This window comes from Oxyura jamaicensis, chromosome 3 (genome assembly GCF_011077185.1).
Source record: "Oxyura jamaicensis isolate SHBP4307 breed ruddy duck chromosome 3, BPBGC_Ojam_1.0, whole genome shotgun sequence".
Lineage (NCBI taxonomy): Eukaryota > Metazoa > Chordata > Aves > Anseriformes > Anatidae > Oxyura > Oxyura jamaicensis.
In genome coordinates, this window is record NC_048895.1 from 19,112,423 (window position 1) to 19,131,304 (window position 18,882).

Genomic DNA, 18,882 nt, shown 5'->3' on the forward strand with positions numbered 1-18,882 from the left:
ATGTCTTTTACAGTAATATCTCCTGACACCAGTGTATCAATCTTCAGCTGGCAAGTGAATACATATGGTCAGGGAAGACCATCTACTTATTTGGGTGTGTTTGACATTAATCGCTGGTATCATGCTCAAATGCCAGATTCACTAAGGTAGATTTTTATTAAGTTGTTTTCAGTGTCCTTTACAAATAACTTAATTTGAATGTTGGCATTGAAATTATATATTTGCTTCCTTAAAGGCCAGAAGAATTCCTTCATAATTGCCCCTATTTTGCCTTATGGTCATTGGATACTGTAATAAGTATGACTTCTCCAAACCTCATTTTGGATATTCTGGTACATGAGCGGAGTTTAAGTCGTGGAGTTCCTCCTTCTTATCCACCGCCTGAGCAGTTTTTTAATCCAAGTACCTATAATTTTGGTAGGTATTTCACCCTTTTTAATATGGACAAGTTTAAGAATTGCGGTCAAATGTCGTTTACTGATTCTCTTGTTCAATGTTTGTCACTTAAAAAAAATCAACAAAAAAACCCAACCTGTGATTATGCTGTACCAACAAGGTACTTAACATTGTGAAACATGCCAGAGATATTTGGGGGTTTCAGTGCTTATGTAACACAGCCTGTGAATTAGCAATGGTTATTAAATCAAATTACTTTAAGCTGAAGGTCTTCCACCCCAATAACACCAGAGATAAAATTTATACGTGCAGTAATGATATTTTTTAACTGTTTGTAAGTGACCTGGCAAAAAAAAAAAAAGGTACTCACATATTTCCAGATATATTGCTGTGTTAAAAATGTAAACTGGCCATAATGGTGAGAGTATAGAATTTTAACTAACATTCTTTGTTTCTTCAGATGGTACGTGCTTGCTGAACTCTGGAGTTATTCATGTGACTTGCACTGGCTTCCAGAAGGAGGTGATCTTTTATTGTATCTTCATTGAGAATGTCAAGAAGCGTGCATTTTCTAAGTTTTCTATTGCAGTGTTTTCAGCATCAGGCCATTTTGAGTTTATCCTGCTCACAGAATTGCAACTGCATCCTGCCAGTTTTAAGCAAATGGTTATGTTTTAGGTCCTCTTTGGGGACTGAAAACTACCATTGACTACTCATGAGCATGATGAAGGATTGGATGTCTAGAAAAGAAAGGAAAGTTATTCTTAGGAACAAGAACAAAAATCTTGTAGAAGTCAGGGAAAGCTGTTGCTTCTTGATTGATATATCTTTCAAGCTGCCTGCAGAGTATTGAGTCAGGGTTTTCATCTGTGATTAACTCGAAACAGGAAGGCAGAGAGAAGATGAAAAAAAAAGATGAAATGTCTTTTTTATTCTTCCAAACTTGGACAAGTAGTAACTTCTGAGCCACCACACAGATTGTAACAAGTCATTTTGTTTCAGCTCACTAAATATTTCCAACATACATAGTTAAATATCTCATTGCACACAGGTAAGTATTTAAGAACTAAAGAACACCATCCCACAGAAATGCTTGATCAGCTTCAGCACAAACAACCATGGAAAGGATCTTCCAAAATGTGATTTAAAAATGTGTTAGTTTTCATTTATATAGGATGTATTTTGCTTCAATGATTGAGGAAAAGGTCAATATAAAGAAGCTAAAAAATACCTAGATAAAATATTGCAAGGGCTGATTTGTTTTGAACAGGATTTTTATAAACAGTAACTGTTAGTTTGGCTTCCATCTTTAAGACTACGTAGTAATACTTATTCAGATTGCTAACCTAAAGCATATTACTTGTGCAACCTGTCTGATAGTTTGTCAAAACTTTTTTTTTTTCAATGACTATTTAGAACCTTCATGGTTAAATAATAATGATGTCTTAATCTGTAATTTTTGATTGATGTTTCAGACCTTGAATTTCTTAAAGAAATCTGGTCCTTCAATAAGCGAAGCCATTTGTGATAGCTACAATAGGTGTCTTATAGCTGGCTTGTTGTCTCCAAGACTAGTTGATGTCCAGCCATCCAGTTTGAGTCAGGTGAGTGCATATCAGGAATCAGGGGCGGGGGGAAGTAAATCCATGTTGTCTGACAGGGCTGTGGAAACTCTTAAGATCTAATAACTTGACACCCACTGCTTTTTATCTGCTTTATCCTACTACAGTATCTGCAGCCCCTCTTTTAGAGGTCTTCCATTTGCAGTATACCAACCTTTCTGTCATCTGAAGTGATTCATGAGAAAGGGAGCTGTTGTGATGAACAGGCAGGGGAGAACAGTCCTCCTACTGCCATCATCTTCTAGTCTCTTGGATTTGGGGAAGTTCGTTGGGGCAAAAAACAATTTTAAACTGTCTGGCAGCTGAAGGGAATTTCTCAGCACGTTGACCTAGCCATTAGACTTCTTATTTTGCAAGCTTGATAGATAGTCTTCAAATCAAAATAGATGTTTTGATGTCAACTACAGGTTGGAAGTAATATGGGGATTTTTTTTTTAAATAATCAGTGTTGAATTGTAAAAATATCACTCAGACCTGTAGATTTGAGCAGGGGTTTCTTTTGGATGTTAGTTAAGGCAAATTTCAGGATTATGGTCAAGAAGCTTGGTTTAGAGTTTTATTTACCACCGTAAGTATTCTTTGTTGTGTTTCCTTGTCTGAAACAATTCCAAGAAGAAGATGGAAATGTCCCATGTTTGTTCTAATGTGCAGAGATGGTTTTGATCATAATGACTTATCTAGAAGGGAAGCATAGTTTTGAATGTGTTCTAAAAACAATAACAAAAACACAAACTAAGAGTAAACTCAGTAAAATAGTATGAAGAATCGTTTCACTTGAAAAGAAGTATCAGAACACCAGCTGCAATAAGCTACCCTTTAATATTTTATTTTTGTGCATAGCTGTTATCCTCCTAACTGATTACCACTACATTATAATGCAATTTTTGAACAGCCTAAAATAAAATCTAAATCTATTAAAATTTACATTTCACTTCTTTTCTATCATTTTAGAAACTTAGAGCTTAATGTTCTAATGTTGAAACTGCCTCATGTCTTCATGGTCTAGAAAGCAGCTTGACCTTGGCTTCACTGCTTCTAGTGCACACATTGCATATTAATGCATTCCTGATGGAAAACTTATATGCACTAAACCCGTAATGGGTATTAGCAGAGGATGTTACCAAAAATAGTTAATTGGAGCTCAGTAAATTAATATGTAATATATCTATAATGCAGAGGCATGCAAATAAAGGTTAGAATTAGTAAGTTGAAATACTAGAGGAAAAGTTAATGCGTTTCTCAAATCAACAAGCCTGTGACTAGAATTAAGAAAAGGGATGTGGAATTAGTTGAGTATGCACTAAAAGACTTTTGGGTGTCTATATGAGTTTATACTTAAAAACACTTATTATTGATGGTTCAGACATCAAAAGTATGTAAGATGATCATTTTATTTTGCCTGTTACATTTAGGAGGAGCAGTTAGAAGCTGTATTGTCAGCTGCTGTCCAGACAAATTCTTTAGAACTTCTGACTGGATGCATTAAGCATTGGACATCTGAAGGTAATACATCTTAAGTTGATTTTGTGTTTTATATTTTTGAGTTTTAAATTGTTTGTTCATTCATTTCTTTTTGTTCCTCTTCTTTTTTTAAAGAGCAGCCAAGTTCTGCTGCTAGTTTACGGTTTGTTCTTGAGTGGACGTGGAACAAAGTGATTTATACAAAAGATGAATTTGACCAAATCTGTGAGTATTACTGTACTCGTTTTGCAATCATAAAATTACCCTTTTGAATTGAGCATGTTAAATAATCTGACTCAATGTGATATTGTACACAGTTCTTCAAGTGCTTTGAAATTCTTGTTTGGAATTACTCTATAAGCTAATGATTTAATATTTATTCTTGAAAAGGTGTTCCACTGTTCGATGGTTCCTGCAATTTCATTGACCCACAAACAATACAGTCTCTTCAGCACTGTCAGTTGGTTTTGAGCAACCTTAGCACAGTCTTAAATTGTTTCCTAGCAGAAGCACAAGAGCTTACTGAAAAAGGTTTGTAACAGTATTACTAAATCTTTCATATGTTCTATTGTTAAGTTCAGATACTCATTCGGGATGACACTTGGGTTGTGGTTGTGGAAACATGAGCTTTTGTTGTTTTTGATGCTCAGAAGACAGTCAGGTTTATGTAGGGGAAGAGCTCTGTGAGTGAGAAATTGTGACTACCGCTTAATATGCATCTGTTCAGGGAAATGCTTTGTTCTGGAGTTTTGTGCAAGTAAGGGAGGTTACATTCAGCAAGAAGCTATGTAAGCAACTAGATAGAAACTACAAATAAATATGGTAATGTTTAAAATTATTCTCTTCAGTTCATAGCTAGCAACTCACAGTTGAATACAAATACTGCAATACAAATTATAAAGCAGATGAGTGTCTTGTTAAATGTTGCTCAAGTTTCTGCAGGTTTTATATTATAAATTGTGGCATATTGAATAAAATAACAGTCCTTTCCTTTGCCATATTAAAAATCACTGCTGTGTGAAAAACAAATATCTTATGAGTGTATTCAGTAGTTCAGACTCGATTTTATTTTTTATTTTTTATTATTTTAACCTTTTATTAAATCTCGTGCTTTGCAGAGTTATTTTTCGTTGTTGTGATGATTGTGTTTTTTTTTCTTCAAATAAGAAAGTGATACAGAGGTTTCTACTGTATTGTTTTGATGCTTTGTTCTTACTATTGTGGAGTTTGTTTAAAAATCATATATATATTTTTCAGGTGTTACAGACTTGACAAATAAGCAGATGGTAACGAGCCTCATTTCTTTGTATGCACAAGTGGTCATCTGGTTCTGTCGATCCAGTCTCCTACCAGAAGGCTTAGGTAAGCTTTAACTGTAATATATCTGTAACAAGGAAACTGTCCAGTGATTCCTGTAAACATGTTTTTAGCCCAAGTCTTGTAAATGTTTCATCAATAACAAATAGTGTTGTTTCAGTGATAGTGTATGCTGAAGTTCTGTTGGTGGAATAGAGATTTCACTGTTTTTTCAAATGCATAGTATAGAATAATGCAACCAGTTTCTTTCCTGCGTGTTCTTTAAAAATAGCAATAAAACAAATTACAGGTTTTGAACCTTTTTATTGCTTGGCAGGGGGAGGAGGGAAGTATTGGCAATAATTATTCATATGGATAATTCATATGGATAATAATTCATATGGAATATAAATTTAATTGTCAGTGTTAATAGTCTTAAAATGCTCACATTATATATTTAAAAAAGATGCTCCCTTAGAGATTTATTTAATAGATGACTTTATTGTTACTAGCTTACAGTACATGTTCTGAATTTTACATCAACTGTACACTTCAAGTGACAGTGGAAACAAGAAGGAATTCTTCTGTTCTAGTAAAGGCAGAAACAAAGTTAGTTTCTTTCAAAGCTGAAGGCTTGCTTATGCTTCTTGATATTTAGGTTTTATGACCTTCTGTTTAAATTTAATATAATACTACTTTAACTTATTCTTCCTTTACTGCCTGTAGATGATGATATGCATTTGTCTAGACCTTACTACAATTATCCTCTGATTCAGAGCTACTATGCTGGTCATCGACAGAAACTTGAGCGTTTATCAAGGTAGGATTTACCAGATAATTCTGGAACACTTCCACTGAAAATTCAGAAGTGAAAGTGAATGGCTTTGATATCAACAGTTTTTGTTAGCATGCAAATACAATGCAAAGCAATGCATTTGTCAGCAATACTCAATTCCGTGATGCACATGTTCTGTTGAATACAGAGGTTACCTTCCTGTGCTAATATGTGTGTGTGTACCTCTGCTTAGTACCAGTACTTGGTTTTTATTGTTTAAGGGAAGATGATGAGGAAATAGGTTTGTTGTTCTTGTCATTTTTTTTATATAAATGTCAACTGCAAAACACAATACTCACAAAACAATTATTTTGGACATAGAATAAAGCGTGGTTTCGAAACTAAATTTAAAAAAAAACCATTTCTGTTATTGACTGGTAATATATGGTAATAATTGTATTGGCCTAAGTCTCCTATTCACAAGCACATTAGTGTGCTTTAATAAGGTAATCAGAATTACTTGTAGTTGACGTACCTAGCATAGTACTGGTTATTTGGCTATTGGATAAATTTTTTTCTCCTTTTAATCACTGGGGAAATTAAAGGGCAGAAACAGTCAGTATAAGACTGGTGGTCTATGGAATAATGTAATTTTAAAAAGTTCAGATATACGTAATTGTAATGGTATGTCTATAGAAACATAGGTGCTACTTATGATGGTACTAAACTTATCTGTATGTCCAGCTTTCTGAAAACAACAGCATTTCATAGAATGGCTTGGGTTGGAAGGGACCTTAAACATCATTTAACTCTAACCCTCATTTTTCAGTAACAAAAGTGAGATACTGAAAACAAAACGTGAGATTTCCATTAAGTTGCATGTCAGTTGCTATATTGGAACGCTCAGTTTGAGGTATTATATTGATGTTAAGAAGTTGTGGTGTTTTGAAGCTGTTAAATTTCTTCTGTTAGATAGTATAAGAATGATTATTTTTGGCACTTAGAAAACTTTGTTTGCAGTTCCTTTAGTATGGCAAGTAACAGCCTGAAACAGCCTCAAAACTAAAGGGTCACTGCAGCTTTTAGCTTAATAAAACAGCTTTTAAGATTCTTGTTTTCAGCTCCTATAATAATTGAATAGAACTTAATGAACATTTCTCAATTGGCTCACATATTTGCATGTATATTTCAAGTGGTACTCACAGCTTTGTGTGTTTGTTTGCTTTCTTTACTTTAGAAGAGTTGGTGGTTTATTTTTTTTCTTAATTTGAAACACTTACTCTGTCCAAATCCTTGTTACTTTTTGTTCCAGAGGAAAATGGGATTCTGACTGCTTAATGATTGATGGAATGGTTTCCCAGTTAGGAGAACAAGTTGAGAAACTGTGGCGCAGAGATGAAGGAGGAACTGGGAAATACCCACCTGTTAGTTTACATGTGAGTGTGATACTCCTTTAAAAAACAAATCAACAGCAACAAATAGCACACAACAGCAAATAACTTATGGAGGATTGGAGTTTTTTTTTTTTTTCTTTAAAAACTTTAAATTTCTCATTTCAGGCACTGCTGGATCTCTATTTGTTAGAAAACATTGAAGAAAACCACAAACATGCAATTGTATCCTTTTTATTTATTTCTATTTTGCTTTCAATATGTGCACATAAATGTTCTTAAATATTACTTGGGTGCCTAATAGCACTTTCTAATTTACACTTCAAACACAATGCAAGCGTGAAAAAGTTCAGTTCAGAATTAAGTGGTAATCAGAAGCATTTTTTTACTTCTCTGTACTGTTTTTTTATGCTTTGTTGCAAAGTCTTTTCTTGTATGAGCAAACAGGTGTACTAAAGAATTTTAAAGATAATGAGAAGAAAAACATAGTTTTTCTTAAAATTTAAATGCATTTTTTAAAGCAGCCATATCTGTAGTAAATGGCAGCTTCCCAGTATGATGCACCAAAAGTGCTGCTTCAGAGCAAAAGGAGTTTTAACAGAGGCTTATCGGTACCTTTTTTTTTCTTCTTTTTTTCCTCCTTCCAGCACAGCTAAAAGTGATTGTTCTGTTCTAAGTGCAGGCACACAGAATAATAAACAGAAGGGAAAAGTCACTGTGCAGAAACTTAATATTTAAGCTGCTGAAATACAGAGAATTGCTTTCTTGCCTAATCAAACAGCGAGGAGAGCCTAGAGAGTTCAGATGTTTTAAAAGCTGTTGTACCTCAGAGCTGACTTGGAGTATGTTCCTAAAACCATGTTAGAAAGAGAAAATGGCATTAAAAAAAAATCATGCTGTTTTAAATTCAGATTTTTTCATTGAGAACTAATATGTTTCATAAGGATTTACCTTGTTTTACGTACTCTGGAAATGAGGAAATAAACCAACACCAGGGAATTTGTAAGCCTTGGGTGTTTCAGTGTTCTCAGCTGGTAGCTCTTCTGACTAAGTCTGACTTTAAAACTGAGGTATTTAAATATCTGAAGTTAACTTTTTTTGAATACCTTACAGAAATCAGAGTATTTCTTCCTGGTTATGTACTCAGAATGCATTTTTGTGGTTTAGGACTTGGCTTTCTTTGGATTATAATAGCTTAAAATGGCAAGACTAATCCATTACTATTTTTCTGCTTTCTAACACTCTTACATTCTTATTTCATTACAGTTTTTTTTTAAATGTAATACGATAAATTTTTAATCTTACAAATATGTTTGCCTTAATCAAATACTTGATATCAGACAATTTACTTGCTGCTAGATATCATGCATTCCTTTCCAAATAAAACAGAAACTTCAATTGACTCCTTCCCAACTGTTTTTGCTATCCCCTGGGGTCTCGTTAGGCTTATTCAAGGTTTTTGGCTTCTGGATCACAATGATTATGAAGTAAGTATGTTACAGTTTAATTAGGCATACATTACAGTACAAAGCTATAAACTAAAAAGATTTTTTTTTAATTGGTGCTAAGCTAATAACAGGTGATAAAAGACCAGAAGCTTTATTGTAATGCTGTTATGATGCTTTCAGCGGTAAATTATGCTTTGAAATTTGGTTTTTATTACTTTGGGAAATTAATTACAGAAGAAATCAACATTAATAATGCTTGTTTAGATTTTCAAAGCCATTTGTTTAAGTCATTTTTAGCTGTTGAACAGTTCCTCAAGAACAATATTTTGGGTATTTGAAATACTAAAACTGTAATTGTAACTAAGATTTGAGGCAGAAGATTGCAAAGGTGACTTTTGAACCTTATTCATGTTTTTTGCCTGTCATTATGTTAATATAATCTGTGGTAATAACTTTTCAATAATGTAGTTATCAAATTTCTCAATACAAATATTACTTTTTTATTAACATAGAAATGTGCAAGTTAGTCTTTTTAAAACACTTTGTTCTGTATGGCTAGCAGTTTCTTGTATGCAAATGCTTAAACGTTTTTATTTACATTTCCTGTATCAAGTATTTCATTAGTATTAATCTTTTATCATTGTCTAACACATATTCACTGTTACTTTGGAAGCTTTTGAGTGTTTTTATTGCATGAATGTTTATTTTATATCTTAAACCTAATTTCTTACTTCCACAGAATTCATTGGCCCTTCTGTTTCACCCAGCTACAATCAAAACCGTGTCATGGCAACATATGAGAATTATTCAGTCCCTCATGTGCCAAGGAGAGCATAAGCGAGCCCTCAGATACATGCAGATGATGAAGCCATCAATCTCAAGCAGTAGGGAAGTCCGGCTTTTCCTCACTGTGTTATTGTCCAATAGGTAAAGAAATATACCCCACCATGTTAGTATTCAAGTGTGGTGAAAGGTGGAGAACTAGTAACGTAAATCACTGTCACTTCAGTTTCCTTTGTGTTTAATATACAAATAGTTTTCAGACATCTTTTTGATTATATGATTAATATTCTTTACATCTCATAAATTAATAACAGGTGCATGGTGGAGGCTTGGAGTCTGTTGCAGCAACATAGCACTAAGTTGAATGTAGAAGAGCTGTTAAAACACATGTATGAAATCTGTCAGGAGATGGGACTAATGCAAGATTTATTGAAGCTACCTTTCACTGACACTGAACAAGTAAGTGTGGACAAGGAAGAAATCTTAATATCTTGGAAAAGATAAGAGGCAGAATCATAATAGTTTTTTGAAATGTGTTACTTCTCATAGGAGTGTTTGGAGAAGTTTTTGCAGACCAATGGTGGTGTTCAGAATCATGAATTTCTTTTAGTTCACCATCTGCAACGTGCCAACTATATCCCAGCGCTACAGTTGAATCAGTCGATGAAAGTTAATCTTATGGTAAGCATAAATGTTCTGTCCGTTGGTGCAAGTTACTGTTAGGCATTACTGTTTTTGATAGTACTCCATAAAAATCTTGTTTTTTATATTGTTCAAATATGGTATTAGTGTTTCTTATATCATTCTTTTGAAATACTAGGAATAAGTTTTCCTTTGTTCTTTTAATTTATCAGAACGATCGTGATCCTCGCTTGAGAGAAAGAGCAGTTACCAGAAATTCTATATTAGACCAATATGGCAAGATCCTTCCTAGAGTTCAAAGGAAGCTAGCTTTAGAGAGAGCCAAACCTTACCATTTGCCTTCTTCAGTTGTAAGAGAAGGTAATTTGGGGGGGGGGGGGGGGGGGAAGTGTAATGGACAACTAACCACAACTTGGATTACACAAGGCTAATATTTTTCCCCCTCTTCTTAACAGTATCAAGACCAAAGCCGTTATCAACAGTAGCAAAAGAAGCTAATGCAGAAAGTGTGCATACAAGAGCAACTTTCATCAGTAATGTATTGTCCAAAATTGGAGAAGTATGGGTAGGAAATGAGCAGAAAAACAGTTCTGCAGAATACGATAGGTAAGAAGCATTTTCACAAAGTTAAATCTTGAGACAGGTGTTTGTATAGAGATTTTAAAAAATGTTATTTTTGTTTTTGTGTTTTGTTTTCTTAGTGTTTGAGAAAGTGGACCTTGAATAAAGCTTTGTTTGGCTTCTTTGCATATGCAAAGTACAGTATATATTATTAAATACAAGATAAATAATACTTAGTTTTTCTGTTGATAATCTTATTTATGCAAATACATATTTATACAGTGTTAAATGTGTTTACAGAATCGAAGATAAGTGAAGCTAAAACTTTGCCATCAGTCTGTTGTGTACAAATTTTGGTAGATGCTATTGTGTGATCAAGCACTGCTCTTACCACTTTGTGTCTGGTTTCTGTTTTGTTTCAGCTTTTTAACTTAGAAATAGGTAGAATTACAAACAACTAAAAGGGTCTAATAGTAATACTAATAATAATGATTTTCTTGTAGGTGATATCAGAATTCAAGTTTATTTGACGATATGTTTGGACTGCAGGTGAATGAAAGTCAATTACATTTTCCTTTTAATTCCAGTCCTAGAGTTACAGAACCACCAGTCGTAACGCATCAACCTCCTCCAGATGCAGAGTTGCCTGAGGCGTTTATTGGGACACCAATTACAAAATTTTCACAAAAAAGTTCCAGGTAAAGTAGATCAGAGAGTGAATATTTCAAAGATGGAAAGGGATATTATTTTATGGTTTTGTCTTAATACAGTAGGAAGGAAGCAGTGCTAATTTTGGTCCTACAGAATTACTAGTTGGTACTAAATGTAGTTAGTAATACTACATTTAAATTATCTTGAGAAATAAGATGCTTCTCATGTGTTCTTGTGTTTTCAGAGTGTTCTGTTTTCACATTGTTCAGCAGACAGAAAACCAAAAATAATCTTAAGGGCACAACTAAGTGGAGAATTTGAACTGGTCCCAGCATTGAAATGCAGATTAATTCTTTTGACATGAGAATTATGCTACTTGTGTAATGTAAAATTGCATTGCTCTTGCTTCAGAGGCAATAATTTAGGAAATAAACTACAAAATGTAAACAAATATTTAAAAAAAAAAAAAAAAGAAAAGAAAAGAAAATGGCTATAACTTGGACCTGGGCTGGATACATTGCCCCAGCAGTATATAATGGTATACCCATATTTTTTGTCCATTGTATGTTTTGGTTATGTATCATCTCAGCTGTTTTGAACACAGCATAATTTCTTTTCCATTTATTTACTTACTTACTTATTTTAAATTGTGTATCTTAACAGATTGCTGGATTTGGTGGTTCGCCCTGTTCCTTCATGTTCTCCAGCACAGAATGATAGCTGGCAGTCACCATGCATAGCTTCTACTTCATACATGGCATCCAGCCCATTGAAATCAAGCATACATGGTTCTAGCTCACAAAAAATAATTGGAAGAGCATCAGAACTGGATTTACTGGAGACTCCTCTTGTGGTTAAGGTTTGTATTTAAGAAAACATTAAGAACCAGCGAACCAAACCAAAAGCCTGAAAGCTTTAAAATGAAACTGCAGAATTTAACACAAGCAACATTGGTTTCAAATTTTAATTTGCATGTGGCTATTGTATATACGGTGATTTTGGAAGCAGTACACTGGTAAGTCCTGAAGTGGAAATTTAAAATTGGACATTTAATACTGATTTAATTGTAGTATGCACGTTGTCCAATAACTCATGAAATGTGCTTGTTTTTATTGCAGTACTTTTCAAAGTACTTAAACATGCAGTTTGCAGCATAATCATCTCATTATTTAAGCACTTAATAGCTCTGTCTGACTTGTATATATAGAAGCAAAAATGTATATGCTTCAGTTTATGAAGTGTTAAGTGAATAACAGCTGTGGCTATCTGCAGATGTCAGTGTCAAATTCAGTGATTGCTTGTTGCAATAAGTAATAATAATTTCTACAGTAATGTACTATATTTTCATTCACTGCCATCAAACTGTATATTGTGTAAGGAAATAACATGACATATCTTCTTTTTTCCTTTGCCTACCTGAAAAAAATAGTAGTCACTCTGAATTATACTTTTTTTTACTAAGTTTTGTTCATATTGTTAAGCTATTTTCATTATCCTTAACTTTTAAACCTTTTCATTTCTACAAAATCTTTTTTATGAGCTGGAATAAGAAGATCTGGGTGCTCTAGATAAAGATACGTTGGTATTTTTACAGCTGACACTGTTGCTTAATTTCATGAAGTTAATTTGAAAAATAACATTTTGTTTAAATTTTTAAAACAAAAAGAAAAAAAGGGGAAAAAAGGCAGCCAAAAGAGGCATAAAAAGCATTGTTTATCATTATGGTTTTATACCTTTGGAAAAAGAGAACATTATAAAGGCTAAATTTTGTCTTCTGTGCTGTTACAAATCACATTTGTAGTTGAAACTAATGTTTTTGGTGAGTGAAGTCTTCTCTTTTAAAGATATAACTAGTTTTAAATTAAATATTTTTATATATTTTCATAGAGAGCTAAAGTTCTGGTGACGTCTACTGCTGCTTCTGGTTTTCCTGGGTTTACTCCTCAGTCTATTTTGAGATCCAGCCTTCGCACCACACCTCTAGCAACTCCCTCTGCATCTCCAGGGCGATCAGTTACTCCTCCTTTACGAGCAAAGGAACTTAGAATATCTTTCAGAGAAGAGAACTCGAATGCAAAATGGACTGTTGGGGTAAGCTGAGCTGCAGTTAATGATCTTTACAGTTAAAGGCTTTATAGACTCTGATGTGATTTTCATATTTATTTATTAAAATATTTTTAAATTATTAAAATAAATTTATTACTTCATATTCATTAAAAGCTTTGTGAAAACGTACTATAATGAGAATTGGAATTGCAAATTATAATGGCATATTTGCATTTGGTCAAGAAAGGTTGTGTCAGACCTTCTGCAGGCATGTGACGTTTCAGGAACATATTTTGTAATAAATACCAGTGGCCTTGATGGTTCTTACTTAGGTGTTGTTAGGAGCTGTGGTTGTTCCAAATTGCTAATTCAACTTCCTGCTGTATCTCATTGAATAATGATGTGGCAGAAAAGTAGTGAATATAAATTCAGCTGGTTGTTCTTGAGTGACAATATTTTTTAAGCTTTGCAAATCAAACATCTTTGAAAGCAGCAGAAGCCGTGAGCTGCATTTTTCTTCCAGTCTGCCTTTACGAGAGGCTGTGTTTACTTAAATTAAAAATTGACTCCTGATGAAAAGAGCTGTTCATTTTGATTTTCTAAGGTCATGGAAACTGAGTAAGCAGTCAAAAGCATGGTAAATTTTTGCACTCAGCTTTAAAAGCTATGGTAGACAGTGCTAGAATGAGAAGTCATTTTGCAGTACCTTGCTTAAGGTGACTTAACAGACACTGGTACTTTTTTATTAAGGTAACAGAAGATGATAAAGCACAGTCTGGAGCTTCATCTGAGCATCATCGTGGATTGGTGGAGGATGCTTGGTCTGAATGTAGAGAGAAAACAAGTCTGTTTACTCTGAGGAATCCCGAGGATGGTCATGCTGAAATGGAAGAGTCTTTAGAAAGCATACCTGGAAATGGTTTAGAGAAAATGGATGTCAGTAAAGAAAATAGTAACGTCTCTGCCAGGTCAGACCAAACTACGTTGGAATATCATGATGCAAAATCACCTGGTGATTTTGAAGATGATGTCATTTTTATAGCTGCTAAACCAGCTAATTCTTTCACTGAAGAAACTGCTGATGTTCAAGAACCAGAGAGAGAGGACCGTGCAATGGTTGAAGATAAACCTTTCCAGATAGAACAAACAGATTCATCAGAACTAAGAAAAGAAGCTGGTGTGTTCCATGATACGTTAAGTTTTTGAATTATTTTTTCAAATGTCTTCAAAAGGTTAAAGTACTGATGAGTGCAAGAGTTGGTACTGATGAGGGTTCACAAGTGTCCTAGGTATTTCTTTGTCCTAGGCTTTTAAAATTACCACTTTGTTTTGAGTCCTTTTACAGATATCCTGGAGTTTAAGAATGCGTTATTGATATGACTGGCATTTCTTCTATGCACTTGCAGCCAAGAGGCAGTAGTGATTTGTGGGAATTCTTAGAGGGATATAAGTTGAAAACTTAGGCTTCTGGCTCTGTTGTAGAGGTACTTCTATAGGGTTTTTTGGTTTTGTTTTACAGAAAGCTTAGTGTAAAATGTGCATTGACTAGATATTTGCTACCTCATTAGTCCTCAGTTTCCTTTTGGAAATGAGTCTGCTTGTGTCTGCTTTTCATTACAGTTACACTTATTCATTTTACTGGCACAACAGCTTATATAGCCTTTTCCAGACCTGTTTCAGTTGGTCTTCAGTAATTCATCTCAATTCAACTCATTCAAGCCAGTCCAAGTTGCTTAGGATGCATTTATGTGAAGCAGGCCTGCTGGTTGGTAGGTGAGAAGGGGTGTAACACACAAGCTGGCAAGCAGTGAAGAAGAGCTGCGAGTGGTAGCATTTTTCATTTGTGTGGGAGCAGGAAGATGATGTGCAAACACAGCTGAAGTCAGTTTTGACAATCAGGTTCAGTCCATTCAGCTCTAAAAAGGTTGCTATTTGAGTGTCAGGCTGTTGTGTCTGAGCTCTTGAATAGTTCATAGCAGTGAGCGTGTACACTCAAGTAGCTGTGCGTGGTGTGTAGCCCAATTGAGATTTAAGCTTGACATAATCCTGGAGAGAGATTGCTGCTATCAGAGTTCCTGGGTTCCTTTCCTTTGTGAATAAAAGGACTCCATGTCAAGGTACAAGGGATTCTTCTGAGTATTTCTAGTAAGATAGGTCAAAATGTCCTCTCGTATTTAGTGTCTTGTATTTGGACAAGAAACCACAGGTGCTTTTCATTAAAAATATTATTAAGGTACTAATCATTAGAGAATAACCCTGTAAAGAGACTTGGTCATTGCTGGACTGTGGTAGAAACAGTTCTGTACAATTTCAGTCCACTGGAAGCATTAGAGGGCAATTTGCATAGCTCTCTTTTGGCCACAGCTGGCAAAATTATCCCAGTCTTGCATACAGTCTGCAAAGGTGATTGCTGGCTCTGGAGGAAGCAGGCAATAGAAATAAGAAAAGGAGGATGTGTCTGAAATTGAACTTGTCAAGGTAAAAACATTAGCAAGCATCTGGGTTTCAACAACACCAGTCATTTATTAGAAGAAAAAGTCAAGAAATTGCCTTAGATGCATTCTTGTAAAAGAGGGGAAGTAGAGACAAGAAATGAGTAGGCTTTGCTGAAATGAGATGAACATCCAAAGAGAAATAAGAAAATTGACCTCCTAATTTTAAGAACAAAAGATGTTTTCTCAAGTGTGTATGTAACTTGGCCAGTAACGTATCAAGTTCAGTTTGTAATCAAATCACCCATTTGCCTTTTTGTATTCTTCACTGAGATTATGCAGCAGACTATTCCTGTTTGACTGTAACAAATTCAGGCCTATGTATTTGAAGACTTGGTAGTATTATTTTATTACATCACTATCCTAGGTAAAATGCATAAAAGGCTCTCTTTAATTCATATGAATGTTTTAAAAGTAAATAAGTGAAATAGGAAAGTCATCCATTTGTCTGTTTTTTTTAGGGTTCTTGGAAGAGCCATCTATTCAATGTCCTTCCATTCCTGAGGATGGTAAATTTGTGTTTAAAGCTGCTGAGGCTGCTACTTGGACTGCAAACGAAGGGTAAGTTTATAAGACTCATCTTTGGGTTTGTGCAATATGTAATGGCTGACCTTCCTGTGCTTTAAAACTATGATGTTGGTATTGGCTGTTCCCTATGTTGTTATGCATAATGGTTTTCCTACTCCTTTCTCTCTATGAATATAAATAATTTGGCATGAATATAGCTCAAATTGACTAGCTGTCATCCTTTCTTCTCAAATTGTTGCAGACCCCAAAGTATTGTAAAGACTTTTTTCAATGGGCCACATGAATCTTACTACACTTTGAGGGTTACTAAATAGATAGTGTGAACTTACTGTCCTGCTTTTGTCTGAAAACTGTGCAAATAAAAAATTACACGTAAGATTCCTGTAGCTTTAGCAGGTTTATTATGGGGTTTGAATTCTTTCTGGCAGTACTTTGTACACTTGAGTGTACAAAGAAAAAAGAACTTGATTGGCATCTACTTGTTTATAGAAAGGGAAGCAGTTTTCTCACCTGCACCTGTTTTTACAGGGATGAAACAGGAACGTTAGTAATGAAAGAGCCCTTAATTTCATGTGGTAACTTACACTGGTACAGATGTGTTCAGGTTGTTCTAAGCTTCCGATATAGCAGTTGCATTCATTCTACAGAAGGCAAATTATATGTAATTATTTAGTACAACTTTATTTGTATGGAACTAGTGTTACGTAGCTGGGAAGAATGTTAAGTACATCAAAAAATTAGTCTAACTTAGCCTAAAATTAGTCATAAATCGGGTGTAGATAAGTTGGGTAAGGAATTTCTAGTTATACTCAATTCATTCAGTTTTTAAACTTGAAGATTTTACAGTGAGGGAATATTTTTGTAAACCTCTTAAAGATCTCTTTCGAAGCTTTACAGTGATTTTTTTTTTCCTGTCTATGAAGTGAAACAAACCACCAAGAGCCTAAAATGTCCTCTTCATCAGAAGAAAGAGACATACCGCCTGTAGTAAATCCACAGCTTTCTGAATCCCCGGAGGCAGACAGCGAATGTATGTATAGTATGTTGGAGACTTTATGTGAGTTAAGGTGGCTAAACTCCTGAAGTTAAATGAGCATTTTGTCATACCATTATGTGTCTCTAACTGAAATATTATTAGGATATTACTGTTAACTTTTGTTAACCCATAGAGATGATACATTCTTCAAAGAAAGTCCATGTAGAGAATGTGTGGTGAATGTTCCTGTTCTTGATCTTGAGAAAATTGGTAAAATTTAAAATATTATAAGGAAAGCTTCATATTTCTTTTAATGTTGTACCCCATTTTTATTTTGTGTGCTATGGGATCTGCTACTCAAATTACTATTTGAAACAATGATGCATCCTCAATATTCAGGCCATAAAGAATAGCTAGCTGTTGAAGTGCCTTTTCAGCCAACCTTTCTTCTGTTGTTCCCTTTTCTCAGTGGACTTGGCAGCTGATGTCCCCTTCCTACTTTTTTCTTTCTTTTTTTTTTTTATTGTGAGACTACCTCCTAGTTTTTGGAGAAAGCCCAATACACATGGTAATAATGGTGAACTGTATTGTTTGTTCCCGCTCCCTTTGTTACTTGCTGTTGCTTAAACCTGTGTCATTTATATAATGGTTAAGTTTAAATGACAAATCTCTTTCAGCTGTGATAAGTATCCTTGACAGTGAGGATGTGGTCAGTACCCATTCAGAAAATCGTCTTGAAGGAAAGCATGTGGATTTACCTGAGGAAAGTAACCTAGACGAAGCTGAAGTTGAAGAAAATCTTCCCTTTGCGCAGGAAGAAATGCATGTTTCTAGTAATCTTCCTAAAACTGAAGAAATTCGTGTAAGTGAATTATTCTCCCATTTTCTACAAAATAGAAAACGCAGCAAATTTCAGGACAGTCTTGTCTTACAGTTAGAAGGTACAGAAGGACATCTCAGCTTCTTGAGCTGGTTGACACAAGATAACCTCACTATGTAAGGGTGGACACTTTTTTTTCTCTCTTGTATTTTCTGTATATATAACACAGAAGAGAACCTGTCAAGATTTGGGTCATTGAGATCTGCAGCAATTAAAAAAAAAAAAAAAAAAAAAGCCCCTAAACCCTGCATTCATTTGATTTACTACAACTTAAGTGTTTTTAGTTGACTTCTAACATTAATTTTTTTTTAAAGAAAATATGAAAAGTTGGGGAAGCTGGGGAGGGCAGTTTCTCAATACAGCATAACATTTACCAAATGACAAAATGATTAGGTTAGGGTAACCTAACTCATTTTCAGAATGATTTAGGTGCTTACATCCTTTACTATTTTTTTCTCTTTCTAACATAATTAATTACTGTGAATTTTGTTTTAATTTCATTTTAAATATATTTCCAGCTACTTCAAAGATTTTTTGGTAAAAATTTTAACATTTTTTAACATCTCGAAATGTTGTTAAATGTGAATTTTAAAAGGTTGCTCACATAGACTGAAATCTAGAACTAGGGTTTCTACAGTTGTCCCTAATTTTTTCCTGTTTTCCTCACGTTACTGGGGCTGATTTGTTATTTGGATACATGTGCACGTCTTCTAAGTGCCATACAGAATACACTGTCAATTTCCTTTAGGATTTTCTCTTATGTTTTCTGCTCAACATAAAAGCTCGAGTAGCTCATGTGGATCTAGAAGGAAAGAATAACCTTCCAGTACAGGGAACTACAAAAAATGAGAGTAATTTACATTACATGTGTTATTTCACAGAATCCAAGTGATTCCTTAAAGTGCAGTTTATCTGCTGTGAATTTTCATGCTGT

General features: G+C 34.4%; 1 protein-coding gene across 2 annotated transcripts in view; it reads left to right on the forward strand.

Annotated features, from left to right (window-relative positions):
• AHCTF1 (AT-hook containing transcription factor 1) overlaps positions 1-18,882 on the forward strand; it is a 45,419-nt gene that overhangs the window by 20,757 nt on the left and 5,780 nt on the right. For both annotated transcript variants that reach the window (XM_035320498.1, XM_035320500.1), the window contains exons 9-32: positions 14-146; positions 236-417; positions 857-918; positions 1,872-2,000; positions 3,431-3,521; positions 3,615-3,704; positions 3,870-4,010; positions 4,737-4,841; positions 5,502-5,595; positions 6,863-6,986; positions 7,110-7,166; positions 8,282-8,428; positions 9,129-9,316; positions 9,487-9,631; positions 9,722-9,853; positions 10,027-10,174; positions 10,270-10,420; positions 10,963-11,073; positions 11,690-11,885; positions 12,914-13,117; positions 13,823-14,249; positions 16,026-16,125; positions 17,016-17,122; positions 17,746-17,930. In XM_035320498.1, coding sequence (XP_035176389.1) covers positions 14-146; positions 236-417; positions 857-918; positions 1,872-2,000; positions 3,431-3,521; positions 3,615-3,704; positions 3,870-4,010; positions 4,737-4,841; positions 5,502-5,595; positions 6,863-6,986; positions 7,110-7,166; positions 8,282-8,428; positions 9,129-9,316; positions 9,487-9,631; positions 9,722-9,853; positions 10,027-10,174; positions 10,270-10,420; positions 10,963-11,073; positions 11,690-11,885; positions 12,914-13,117; positions 13,823-14,249; positions 16,026-16,125; positions 17,016-17,122; positions 17,746-17,930 — 3,449 coding nt within the window. The remainder of the gene's footprint in view (positions 1-13; positions 147-235; positions 418-856; positions 919-1,871; positions 2,001-3,430; positions 3,522-3,614; positions 3,705-3,869; positions 4,011-4,736; positions 4,842-5,501; positions 5,596-6,862; positions 6,987-7,109; positions 7,167-8,281; positions 8,429-9,128; positions 9,317-9,486; positions 9,632-9,721; positions 9,854-10,026; positions 10,175-10,269; positions 10,421-10,962; positions 11,074-11,689; positions 11,886-12,913; positions 13,118-13,822; positions 14,250-16,025; positions 16,126-17,015; positions 17,123-17,745; positions 17,931-18,882) is intronic.